The 13,341-nt window shown below is 39.5% G+C and overlaps 1 protein-coding gene across 1 annotated transcript; it reads left to right on the top strand.

Annotated features, from left to right (window-relative positions):
* Positions 1–212: 212 nt before the first annotated feature.
* Positions 213–6,549, top strand: LOC103709489 (eukaryotic translation initiation factor 2 subunit alpha homolog). Its single transcript, XM_008794854.4, has 6 exons — positions 213–808; positions 966–1,052; positions 1,135–1,281; positions 1,414–1,518; positions 5,618–5,716; positions 6,106–6,549. The coding sequence occupies exons 1-6, from the start codon at positions 380–382 to the stop codon at positions 6,256–6,258; spliced, it is 1,020 nt and encodes a 339-aa protein (XP_008793076.1). The 5' UTR covers positions 213–379; the 3' UTR covers positions 6,259–6,549.
* The last annotated feature ends 6,792 nt before the right edge of the window (positions 6,550–13,341 follow it).

The raw sequence follows: 13,341 nt of genomic DNA, 5'->3' as shown, positions 1-13,341 counted from the left end.
AAGTTGGCCCAGCTCAAGCCCATTTCTACATCTACTGGTCGGAAAGTTGTTTTAACTTCACGGAATTTTGGTGATAGCGAAAATACCCATAAACAAATATATACTTAATATATATATATATATATATAATATGATGCTAAAAATATATTATATTATGGTATGTTATTAATCTTGAAGTAGTGGCCCGGACGTTTCATTTATTTACACCCAACTCCTGCCTCGGTTACTATTCTTTCGGCTGGCGCAACCGAACCCTAACCTCGGCCCTCCCCTCTCCCACTCCGTCTTCGTCGAGGAGAACACCGGAAAACCCTGACCCTAACCCTAGCCGGCTAAACCTTAACCGTAGTCTCAGGAGGGGGAAAAAAATCAAAGAAAGATGCCGAATCTGGAGTGCCGGATGTACGAGGCCAAGTACCCGGAGGTGGACATGGCGGTGATGATCCAGGTGAAGCACATCGCGGACATGGGGGCGTACGTGTCCCTCCTGGAGTACAACAACATCGAGGGCATGATCCTGTTCTCCGAGCTCTCCCGCCGCCGCATCCGCAGCGTCTCCAGCCTCATCAAGGTTGGCCGCCAGGAGCCGGTCATGGTCCTCCGCGTCGACCGGGAGAAGGGCTACATCGACCTCAGCAAGCGCCGCGTCTCCGAGGAGGACATCCACACGTGCGAGGAGCGGTACAACAAGTCCAAGCTCGTCCACTCCATCATGCGCCACGTCGCCGAGACCATGGACCTCGACCTCGAGGACCTCTACATCCATGTCGGCTGGCCCCTCTACCGCAAGTACGGCCACGCCTTCGAGGTCAGCTTGCTTGTCCCTCACTTCTTGAACCCTGATGATAATGAATAAGATCCGCTCTTCCTCTTTTCTCCGATGTTTTATGAAGTAAAAACCGTTTTTTTCTCATCTTGGATGTATTCTATGGAAGAAAGATCGGATTTTTTCGTTTTTTTTTCAGGCGTTCAAGTTGATCGTGACGAACCCTGAATCGGTTCTTGATTCTCTTACTCGAGAAGTGAAGGAAGCCGGTCCGGATGGGCAGGAGGTGATTGCTAGTTGCTTAAAGTTTGGAACTTTTTGTGCTGATTTTAATGTTCATAAGGCTTAATTGGGCAGATTGACTGCAGGTGACTAAGGTGGTGCCGGCGATGACGCCGGAGGTTAAGGATTGTTTGGTCAAGAACATTAGGAGAAGGATGACCCCGCAACCATTGAAGATACGAGCTGATGTGGAGATGAAATGCTTCCAATTTGATGGGGTTCTTCACATTAAGGTTCCCTAATCGGGTTTTTTTTATTTCTCTTAATGTTTCTTCTACTTGTGGCGCCCTTTTTTTCCCTTTGATCTAGTGTCTTGTATTATATTTATGCTTCTTGACTTGTATGCTTGTTCAATTGCTTCGCAGGAAGCTATGAAGAAGGCGGAAGCTGCAGGCAATGATGACTGCCCGGTGAAGATAAAGCTGGTTGCGCCTCCACTTTATGTCCTCACCACTCAAACTCTTGACAAGGTTGGCATTGCTGTTTTCTTTGATTTAGTTTTTTTTTTGTTGCTTTCTTACAATTTTTAGATTGCTATTTAGGCTGCAATTTCTTAGAAGTTGGATCTTAGTTGCTTCGAGGTTTATGGTCCAAAAGGGTCAGGGAAAGACTGGTTGGAGAAAATATTAGATAGTGCTAGAGAAACACAAACATCATGCAAAAAGATATGAAGTTCGTATGTAAGCCTCCACTTTTCCTTTCGCTGTCAGCTTACTTGTGTGCTACATGTTGTCTCTGATAGAAACAAAAAGAGAGTCAAGTATCAGCTGTTAACTTTGGGCATGAGATATTTCTGTCAAGAAAACGTTCCTGATTTTTTCATGTTGGACTCAATTTAGATTATTCAGAAATATCAGTTGAGCAGACTCAAATCTAGTTTCCATGTTTATAAAAATCAATAAATTTTGGAAGTATTGGGATCTGGTTTAGCCTAGACACTAAATTGTCATAGTTCCTGAAGGCCGTTTTTTTAATTGCAAAATTTCTTAGTTATTTAGGAGTGCATGATGGAAGTATTTATGCACAAACTACTTGCTTTCTGTTTTGTTCCATGATCCAAAACACAGGAGGTGTACTAGAGCTATTTAATAGGATGATTTTAAGGTGAAACTGTTCTTTATTGTTTGATATGTGAGTATTACAACGTGAATGAAAACTTTGTAGATAGAACAGGTTGGCTACCCATGTTTCTGTTGAATGTTCAATGTGATCGTATGTTGGGGTTGCTTATTATTGTAAATGCAATGCATCCTTGTTTTGTATCATGCCATGATGTTATGCTAATTTATGTCCTTCCATTTTCACAAAGTTCAGACAATCTTGTATATTAGTAACTATGTAATTACTATGTCTTCTCAGGCTCGATATGTCAACATTAGCATCCTAAGTTGGGTTGACTTTTGAAACAAAGATTCAGACCTAGCGTCATATCCTTTAGCAAATAGAGCTTTTCATGCTCATTGCTGCGCAGAACCAGATGCATCTTTCGAATTCTTGGTGTGACATGAGTTTAGGTCTGCAAACATGAGGATTAAATGATTAAAGTTGTAAGGTTTTAAAGGACTCAGTTTTAGTGGATAAATCCATTTTGAGAAGTGGTTGTACTTGTCTGGAACATGTTTCAGAAATTTTATTTGGCTTTAAGCCTGACAGAGATGGATTAGAGGGTCATTTAAATTCCCAAATTGTTGGGAAAATATGTCATAATGCATTGATAAATTTTATAGAACGAACAAGTTGAGTATGAAGGGCACTATTAGATGAATGTAAAGAATGCAGTAAAGAAGAGCATTAACTTGAGGAGAATAAATGTTGAATCCACATTATAAAAACTAAAATAATATTCAGTGCTTCGATCATGCTCATAGCAACCTCAGAATGAGTTTTAAATTAAATGAGCTGAAGGTTCCATCTAATCTGTGATAAATAAGTCTCTCAAACAAGGCTTTTTTTGGGATATCACATTTTCTTAAGACCATCTAGGGGCAATGGGGTATAATTTAGACCGTGTCTATCTGATTTCCGGGATTCTAATGATTTGCACAGCATTCAGTGGTTTAGGAACATGGGATTCCAATGCTTTAAAAGATGTTCAATGAAGGGGTGAAGATAGGAAATGGATGCTTAAACCCAAAGTGTTGAAAAATCAAAAAGGAAGTTAAAAAGAAAAGATTCAGTAACATTGTTGAATTGCATAAGTTGGAGGTAGAGTGAAACCTATGGTGGATGTAAAAGAGAGAATATGTTGAACCAACATAAAGCAGGATGAAATGGTGATTTTTGGGATGCTAAATAAATCTATTATTGGCAAAGGATCTGGAGTTTGTGATTTCTGTCAGGGTAATAAACAAAAAACCCATGTTAAAAATTGTAGCATCTTAAAGAATGCTTTAACCCCCAGTAAACATGGATTGAGGATATCTTTTGCAATACAGAGAGATAGGAATAGACAAGCATGTGATCAATAAATTACCAGTTGCCTCTTGTGGTTCTTACAGGGTCTTTACCTAGTTGTTTTCAACAATGTGAATGTGCTTGATTTTTAATTCTTTGTCAAAGACAGGATTTGTGATGGCTGAGGGAGATCTAGTCCATGTGAAGTTTAAAGAATCCTTTTCTCTCTTCATGTTTTTAAATATTTGTGTATTATCTTTCACCTTATTGTCACAACATTGAACCCAACGTTTTGGCGGATGAGTCAAATCTAATCACGTGTTTGTTCATGCCATGTGATCTCTTGCTTTGACTTGGTTTAATGTTGATGGAGGACTGCATGGTGGCTTCCTTTAGGCGTTTATCTATGATCGATCTTTTTTTTGTCTTTTTTTCTTATGACTTCTTGAGTTTGCTCCACATGAAATGCTCACCATGCAAGAGACTATAAGAGCAAAACATTTTAGCTTTATATTGAAATATTAATCTGTCTTCCACAAATTTCAATGTCCTCAGAAAATCTTTCTGATGCAGTGACTGAGTTAAAAATCTTTGATTTCTAATTATTTATCAATATATGCAATATGATTCCTTACTTTGATATTCTGTTTCTAAAATTTTGGTTTCTTGCTTCTTACCATGTGAATTTTGTGGAATATGCTCCATGTTGTTGTACTCATGATATCAAATGGTGAAACGGGCCTTCACTTGATAATTTTGAGACAGCAAGCCAGAAAAACATGGAAGCCTATTTTGAGAACAATTTCTTGGGAAAGGAAGTCATTTGCAAACTCTTGATGGCTGATATATTTTGAAGATCATCGAAGTTCTGTTTTTTGTGGCTATATATTCCTTCGTATATGTCAAATTCCATTGTCTGATTTTAAGGCTTTTTTTGATGACTATTTGATTACTTTTCCTTAAAAGAATGAGGTGCATAAAACAAGGTAAAACTGCTGCCTATTGATGAGGTAGTGACATTTTCAGTGGCAGCTCCATTGAACTATGGTTTTTCCCTTGTCAACAAATTAATCAGAAGTTGCCAACTTACCAAGCTGGGAGGCTGGCTACCCACTGTTTTGCAGCTCATTACTCCAGGCGTTTTATACCAAAAAGGAGAAAAATAGACAAATTTATCAGAAATGCTAATGGTCTTATACATCATTTCATTCAACACCTGTAGGCTAAAAAAAATGAATGAATTGAGTCCTACACATTAAAGAATAGGCGTGCATTGTCAACTAGCTTTTTACCGACATCAGTAACTAGCTTTTTACTGACATCAGTTCCAAGATGCATAAAACTAGTTCCAACAGCATTTTTGATTAGTTATTGGATATGCTCCTTGAGAAATCTTTAATTTGCTTGCCAAGTTGTTCTGAATTTTTCAAGGTAGGATGACAATAGTATTCAAGTTCCGTAGTGCTTATAAAGTCTTGGTGAGCTCACGTGGATATCCATGGCTGGTAAATATGTAGCAACAAAATAGGGTAAATAAGTAACAAAATAGATTCAAATGAAGATAAATATTTGGATCATCTCAGTTATTTTGGAATAAAAATGTGTTTAGGTTAAAGTGAATGTGCATAGGTTAATTGCCTTCCAAGATTCAAAGGTAGGGGTGATTGGAGAACTCACGTGAATTAAGCAAGGTGCTTTCTACCAACCTCATTATCAATGCTCTCATGAACTGCAATTATAAATCCATGATCAGTGAAGCTTTATGAAAAGCCCAAAAGATTTAATTCATACTTTCAATCCAAAACATGGGCACATACACTGAGGGATTCTAAACACAAAATGCTCCAAATTTTACAATACAAGTTTTCTTAGTTTGCTTTATTTTTCCATTGTTTTCTTATTTATTTTTTCTGGCTTCCTTGATCAAAACTCCAAAATGTGGGCAACAATTGTCAATACCACTGAAATTAGCAAAATTGACGGTCTCACGCCCGAAACCTGAAGTTGAAGATGAGTTTTCAGACCTTTGTGACCCTGCTCTTGTTGCAATCCATGTCTAATTTCCTATATCTATCTTCTTTTAAACAAGTAGATGTATAATGTGTAATTATAGGCAGAGACCTGAAACATATCCATTTGTGCTCTTATTTATCTCATTATATTTTTGATGGGCAGGAACAAGGAATAACAATTCTAAATAATGCTATCAAGGCATGCACTGAAGAAATAGACCGTCACAAGGGTAAACTCATAGTGAAGGAGGCACCAAGAGCTGTGAGTATTAATTTTCTGCTAAATAATTTCTTGTTACTTTTCTCCTCCACATCCCTAGGGAAAATTTTTCCTTTTATATATGTACATATACTATCAGTATATCTTTGTTTTTGTGTGTGTGTGTGTGTGTGTATGTATATATGTACTGCTAAAGATGCGTTTCCTATGCTACTATATTATCTTTGGGAGCATGGTCCAATTCTAGTGGTAAACACCATACCAATTCCCATAATGGTATTTGCTAGATTGACCATCAGTTTTTATTTTTTGCCCTCCTCCACCCCCTTGTCTCCTTTGTGACAAGTTTGACGAGGTTTGAGCCTCTTTTCTCATGTACTTGGACTGTTTACCATTGTGGCATTTATATTGGGACTTTCATTCTTGTGTAGGTGAGCGAACGGGATGATAATCTACTTGCAGAACATATGGCAAAACTGCGATCTGCTAATGAAGAAGTTGATGGCGATGATTCAGAAGAGGAGGAAGACACAGGAATGGGAGATGTGGATTTGGACAAATCGGGTATTGGTTTAACAGAATAAAAATCTGGCAATTGGATTAATATTTTTAACTATCCCTTTTTTTTATGGGGGGGGGGGGGGGGGGGGGGCATATCATTTATTGTGAGCGAAACAGTCTGCGATTAGGTCCTTTTATGTCAAACAATCTAAAATGGAATGCTGCCTCCTGCCTCAAGTTTTCTTGGAGGATAATGGCCGTTGTATCGTGGTTTTGCAGTTTTGATGTTGTCTGAAATTATTTGTTGGTACTAAAATGAGGAGATCCAATGTATGACCTCTTTCACTGTTTACAATGAGTTTTTCGTGGCTCCAGTGTGATGAACTGTAAAAAATCTAAATGCTGTGCCCTTTTCCTTTGGCTTTTGTCGCCTGCATCATGCTTTCATACTTCAAAATCAGATTGGCTGGTGTTAATTGCCCGGTAAATGTGCGGAAGTCATGCTATAGATCAGTTTTGTGGACCTGGCAGCTTGGATCAAACCATTTCAGGGATGAGGTTTCAGGTCTGCTCTTGTGCTGCAGTTCAACCCCGAGTCAACCGTGAGGTATTCCAAAACCCTTTCACCCTCATTATTCCTCATCGCCTCTTCTAATCCTCCTTTTATACCAGAGAGAGTTGACATTTTAGTTTCGGTAACCTGAGTTGCTTGATGCACTCTCTTCCCTTCTATGAAGCCAGATACTCGTGGAGAGTATAATCTGTCTATTGTGATGGGAACATGCAAACCATGGATCTAATTAGGTAGGTTCAGATATCAGTCTTTTTAGCCTGACAATAATATTATTTTATTACAGTACTGATGATTGTGTTTGGACGACAGAGATGAACGCACACATCATCCATGAACAAATTGCCAACTTTGTATTTTTGATACACTGATTTTACTATGAACTTGAACCCATCATGGCCATGAAGATCAAATGAATATCATCTCCTGGAGTACATGAGAAGCATGGGGGTTGTAAGAGCATTTGTATTTCTCAGGGGCACAATGGTTCTTTCAGAGAATCCAACATCCACCACAATTAGCGATCCTCCTCAGAAGAAGTTGACAATGGATTGTCTTAGTACAAGTTATGTATTCGAGGACTTGAGGGAATAGAGGTGTTAAAAATGGAGATTAAAGAGAGATATGATTATCTGCAGAGCTAAAACCTCAACCAGCTATGTAATAATATGTTCTTGCAATGCTTGAGAAATGAGAAGCCCAAAAGGGTCATGGTATCAAAGATATTAGAGATTTCTTTTGACATCAAAAAGAACCCATAATTAAGAGTGTTGGAGATCGTGGATTAACTTAAGAGCTTGACTGCTTGCAAAGATGATATTCATGACAAGCATCTCTCATCCTTGGTGTAGGTGTTAAAGCAAGTGTTCTGTTTTGAAATAAGAAATGATAACAATAAATAGTTTCTTTCCTCCATTCTTTGGCTTAAATTGATGTTTACTGCAATTCATTTTAGTCAAGAAGATGCACTAGGGGTCATCTGTAATCCTTTCCAAGGTTCATGTCTCTAACCTTCCTCTCCGTAGCCTCATGTTTTGCCGTGGTCGTAGCAAAGGATCATTTGGCTTTACGGCACCCTGTTGGGGAAAGGGCAGAAGATAATATCCCATGCAAATATTTAATGTAAGCATGTGGACTTGTACGGCATTCATTGCTGAAGTTGTGTGCTTTAACTGAGAAAAATTAGCAAAGTATTGTCTGAAGCTACGGAGACTTTGTCAGCAATCCAAGCCAATTTATGTTGCTGCTATTATGTTACCTGTTCCCTAGGTTGTCCCAATCTTCCAACCCCTCCTTAGCTAATAAATGAAATTTCTTTGGTGGTCACAGTGGGAGTGGGAAGGAGGTACACAAATTTAGTTAACCCTACGACTCTGGCATGGAATTGTAGTGCCCAAGGACCTCTTTACCTCACTAAGAACGGCCACGCAGAGAGCAAAAAATTATTCTATCCATGGACCTCGTAGTAAGTGACACAAGCTAAAGTTTCTTTTGATTACATTAAGGGGTTTTATTTCAGCAACTACCGTTCATTCTATCGATACTTTCGTTTCAGTGGCTAAATATTTTCTTGCATGGTAATAATCTCATCATAAATTTCTATGAAGGATGGAATTGTTCTCACTACATCTTTTTCTTCACCAAGCAATTCCAGAGTACTTCCTAGTCTTTACTTGTGAAGGTGGAAATGTGAATTGAGTCACTTCAATATTATTCGCACGGCACTCAGATTCTTTTCAGTCTTCTAAACATACAATACATTTTCAGAATGGAATGAGCACTTTATGCTTCTGTCAATCTAATCGGTGACGTTTAGTTAACCAGAATCTGTGCCATGCCAACTTAATTTTGAACTAATGATGCCCGGAAAAGGGTGTAATGTGGTTGGATGCTTTGTCTAGAATTGCAGGTTTCTACCTTCCCAAGAACATCAAAGTATAAGTTTCGTAGCAAACTTTTATTTTCTAAGAATTGAGTGCAAATCACTCCATCCAACAATACCTTCCTAGTATCCTTCTCTCTCTTTCGGTGTTGTCGTCTCCCTCTGGCTTTTGAGCCAATGGTGCCCAACTTAGACCTTCTCCTCCTTGCCCTTCTCCATGGCTCTGTAGTCTTCTGCATCCTTTTGCTTAGTATTTTCCTTCTCCTAACATTCCTCTTGCTTGCATCCTCTCTTGTTCTCTTCATGATCACATCTATTGATGCTTATGAAACTCTCCATTCAGCTTCATGGCTTATTCATGCCTTCAAGGCCAACTTGCAGTTGGGAGTGGTGCTTATTCTCTGCATGGTGATTAGCCGAATCATCGATTCTCTGTTGGTTCTAAGGCCCTGGCTTGAGCCGGTTTCTTTAAAAGCTAAGCTGTGGGCTCGTCGCAGTCTTGATCATGCCAAGAACCTGATTTTGGAGTGGAGGTGGCACCTCTGAATGGATGCATTGCAACTGAACCTGGGAAGAAGCAAGAGCATGCCATTCGGATTAAGTACTTGTCTGAAAGGATTCGAAGGCATGGTCGCAAGTCCAGAACTCAAGAAATTGGATGGAACAGCGAGCCTACTTCGTGTTCATTGTTGTTAGAGTTGTTTTTTTTCTTTCTTTTTCCTTCCTTCCTTCCTTTCTCCTTTTCTTTTGTAAGGATACATGATACGAAGATCCATCAGATCAACACATTTCAGTAACTACATCATCAAAGAGAGCAAATTAAAGTGAGTTGAAATAAAATTCCTTTGGAAAATTCTAAAGCTTGTAACTTCATAGAGTCCTTCGCTTGTATTGCTATGGAAATGGTGATAGCTGTCCCTTCTCTCTATGTGGCCCACAACACATTCCTTTTCTAACATCCATGCGTAGATTTTGCAGTCCCCAACAATTTCGAATCATAAAAACTAAGTAATGACTTCTTGAGGATAAATATCAATTCGCCGCATGCTCATTTTGAAGTTAAACAGAAAAACAGCATCTGTTATAAATGTTGTTCCATTTCTCCTTAGTTTATGAGAGGAGTAAGGAGAAATGTAGCAGAATCTGTACAAATTGCCTTGTTTTAAGATTAAGATAGGGAAAATGGGGCCAGTTATCGCACCCCAAAGCTCATGAATCACAGGTCCTTTCAGGCTTGGATGGCTCTCAGCTGAAAGGATTCAGTCATGTCTCTCAGTTTGGGCTTTCACCCATATGGGCCACTTGAGTGCTGGTTGCTTGGCATTTTCTACTCTCCTGTTTTGAGAAATATATTCGCATGGGTGAGGATCAAGTGAGGCTTTTACCAGCTTGAAATCCTAAGGGCACGTTTGGTATCATTGCTGTTTTTTATTGTTGTTTCTCTGCAGATTAGTAAAATGTCGCATGGAAATTGATTTCAAGATAGTTTTTGCAGAAAATAGATGCTACTTTTTACTTTTATTTGCACTCTGTTTTGAAGCCAATAAATCCTTGATTCCAAAAGCTCTACAGAATTTACAAACAATTTAAAGAAACAAAACAGTTTCATCATACATGTCCTTCAGCCTAGTTTACTTTTCTTATCGGATTTTCGACAAGGAAAACAGAAAACATAAGCAATATGAAACGGACCCTCAGCCCCTAAGATCTTTTGAGAATAGCAGAAACCATTTAAAATTTCAAAGGTAATTTTGCTAATAAGACTGCAGTCAAGTGGCTGCCGCCTTCTTAGATTAAGAGGAGGTTCCATGTCTCAACCTTAGGAGGTGTTTTTTAGGTGTTCGACAAAAGCTTCCTCTTTCTACGTATTTTGTAATGTTCGACATCCATGATAAAGGTGACGAGTGCTACCCGGTGCAGGTTCCCTCTCCATAATATTCAGGTTCTCAATCGCCATTATCGCATGCTTGAGAGGTCGCAATCCAGAAGCAACAGCTAGCTATTGGTAGGAAGACAGACTATGCTGGTGGAGGCCGGTGTGGGCCAAGTTAGCAAGACTCGCCCGCGGCGGAGGCCGGTGTGGGCCAAGTTGCAATCGAACGCCGGAGGAGTGTTTGAGATGGTCGGTTTGAAGACCATGGTTAAGCCTTCACTATCACTTGCGGGTTTTAGTGAGATGGTAGCGCCTACGGTCCTAACAGTGGTATTAGAGCCAACGACACGAGTTCGATTCCCAGGATAAGCGATTAAAAAAAAAGAAGAAAAACTCCCTTGCTGTAGGGTGGGAATTGTTGGCGAAGGTCGGTGTGGGCTGAGTCAGCAGGGCTTGCTTGCTGGGAGGGATTGTTGGTGGAGGCCGGTGTGGGCCAGGTCAGCAAGGCTCGCCTACGGCGGAGTTCAGTATGGGCGAAGTCGCAATCGAATGCCGGGGGGGCACTTGGGATGGTCAGTTTAAAGACTATGGTTAAGCCTTCACTATCACTTGCAGGTTTTAGTGAGATGGCAGTGCCTACGGTTCTAACAGACTGCTTCGCGTGTAAATAGCCCAGTGAAGCTGCAGAGTTCTACCGCCCTCATGGTGTGCATTTGTTGCCATGAGGTGACTTGCATGTATGTTAATGGCTTCAAGATCGAAATATAGCAGGAAACTACCAAGTCCACCGTTAATAGCCTAATTTGTGCCGGCTTATATGTATTCGACGTATCCTTCGTGGCTAAGAAATTAAGGGTCGCATCATATTCCTCTCTTCATGCATTAAATTAAGCCATTGTAATTCTAATCTCGATCAGTTCATGCCATTAATCCAGCTCTTTCTTCTCCTTGATCGGGTCGAAGTCTTGGAGCCACATGGCGCTAAGATTAAATGGCAGGGACAATTTATTGGGGTCGACCCTCTTCGTAGATTTTTTACTTCTTTTTTTCTTTTAGATTTTTGAGAATTGCACTTCTTGTAGAATTCTAATCATGATCTTAGCAAGTTTGGAGGAAATAAAGCCTAGAGTGTTATTAATATCTCTGCCATCTACTGCACACGTAGATCAACGTACGTGTTCGATTTAGCTTGATGAATAAAACCCAATAAGATCGATCCGAGACCCAAGGACTGAAACAACCGAACAACAGTGCATAAAAGCAGGAAAAAGATTAAAGCAAGAACAGGAGATCAGGAAGAGTTATTTGATTTTAGTAGCAGCCCTCTGCAACGAGGTCAATATAGCACTCAAGTGCTAGAAAACGAAATGCTTTTTGGCCAATACCAAAGGTGTCATCTGACTTCGAACTCTCCCTGTTCTACTAGAAAGATGAGCATGCGCTCTTGTTTTTGGTGAGAAAGTGGACCAACTACGAATAGGTTCGGTGAGAAGGCCGTAAGAAGCTTGTACTCACTTCCCCAGAGTTGATTAAAATTATGTAGAGGGGACCTATGCCACTTTAGATAAGATTTATCTACGATGAAAGACTTCTTTGACTTAGAATTCTAAATTTTCTTCTCATTGTCTTACTTCCATATTGTTATTCGAGTGGGATATTCTCTCTCTCTCTCTCCCCCTATATAATTCATATCACATCAATTTATATGACTTGACGCTTGGACACTTCATGTTTCAAGGTGAGTTACAAGCAAGAGAATGAAGTATTAGAATAGGTAGCATCTCAACTTGCATGACATTTACAGTCATAAGAAAATTTGTTGATCAGTGTCTCTCGACCAGAAGTGGTACTAGAAAAAGTCCCACTCGTAGGACATCAATGCCACGACAAGGGGAAGTTCAGCCCTGACAACTGACTTAAGAATGAAAATAGAGAGACTGGAGATCAGTTTTTCATGTGCCAAAGCAGGGTGGCTTCTTATCAGGAAGGCTTTTAATATGTTCCAAGCCAATTCCAAGCAATGCCATGCAAGGTTCATCAAAATGAAATGTTTATTTTGTAACATTGAAGAGAGAAAAATACAACCACATGGGACAAGATAGCAGTTGTGCAGGCAGACCAATTCAAATAGGATTGAAATAGCTCTTGGACCTACTAGGTGGTGTCACAAATGAAAAAGATGCAAATTGTTGTCCAAGAGACCAGACGAGGTGGGATGAGGCTTGATGTGTACTTGTATGTCACTGTTTGCACTTGTGGTACATTTCATATATGAGAATTCGTGCGGGCATATATTTAGTCCTACGTTAGTTATTTGCTGGGTAGATCTTAGATGCTTATACGGATTAAAGAATCTAAATAATATTTTCCGACTAGCCATTTTGGATGAGATTTTGGGTTGTTACACCATGTCCTGCATGCTACGACATCCAACAGATATTATGAATTCAATGCCCTACATGTTGCATGTGAGGCAATTAGATGTGTCATTCAAACCTTTTTTGAAAATGGAAGATGTGGTGCATATTGTAGCTGTTTTGATAATAAGTGTTCATGATTAGAACCTCAACCATGCATGAGTTCAACTTATTTTTTCTTTTAGAGTATATTATAATTTTAGTCCTCCAAGCTTCAACAATGTTCGTAAATTGTTCTTATAGTTTAAAAATCTTTAATTAGATTCCTTGATTTTCAAGTGTAATTTAACGTAGGGCATTGTAGTCGTCCAATTCTGGAAGGACCCACTGATGACCCTGTTAGGAGAAAAATGGATTACCCAAAAAATGTGGATATATCGCCGGCACGTGATGACGAGTGCAACGACAACAATCCTCAGGGTG

Source organism: Phoenix dactylifera, chromosome 11 (assembly GCF_009389715.1).
Source record: "Phoenix dactylifera cultivar Barhee BC4 chromosome 11, palm_55x_up_171113_PBpolish2nd_filt_p, whole genome shotgun sequence".
Taxonomy (NCBI): domain Eukaryota; kingdom Viridiplantae; phylum Streptophyta; class Magnoliopsida; order Arecales; family Arecaceae; genus Phoenix; species Phoenix dactylifera.
This window is presented reverse-complemented; position numbering and strand designations above follow the sequence as displayed.

Bases quoted from the DNA above. Each gene is read 5' to 3' on its own strand.
- LOC103709489 (XM_008794854.4), top strand. From the start codon at position 380: ATGCCGAATCTGGAGTGCCGGATGTACGAGGCCAAGTACCCGGAGGTG. The intron at 1,053-1,134 runs GTGATTGCTAGT...GATTGACTGCAG, and splicing joins CCGGTCCGGATGGGCAGGAG to GTGACTAAGGTGGTGCCGGC. The intron at 5,717-6,105 runs GTGAGTATTAAT...ATTCTTGTGTAG, and splicing joins TGAAGGAGGCACCAAGAGCT to GTGAGCGAACGGGATGATAA.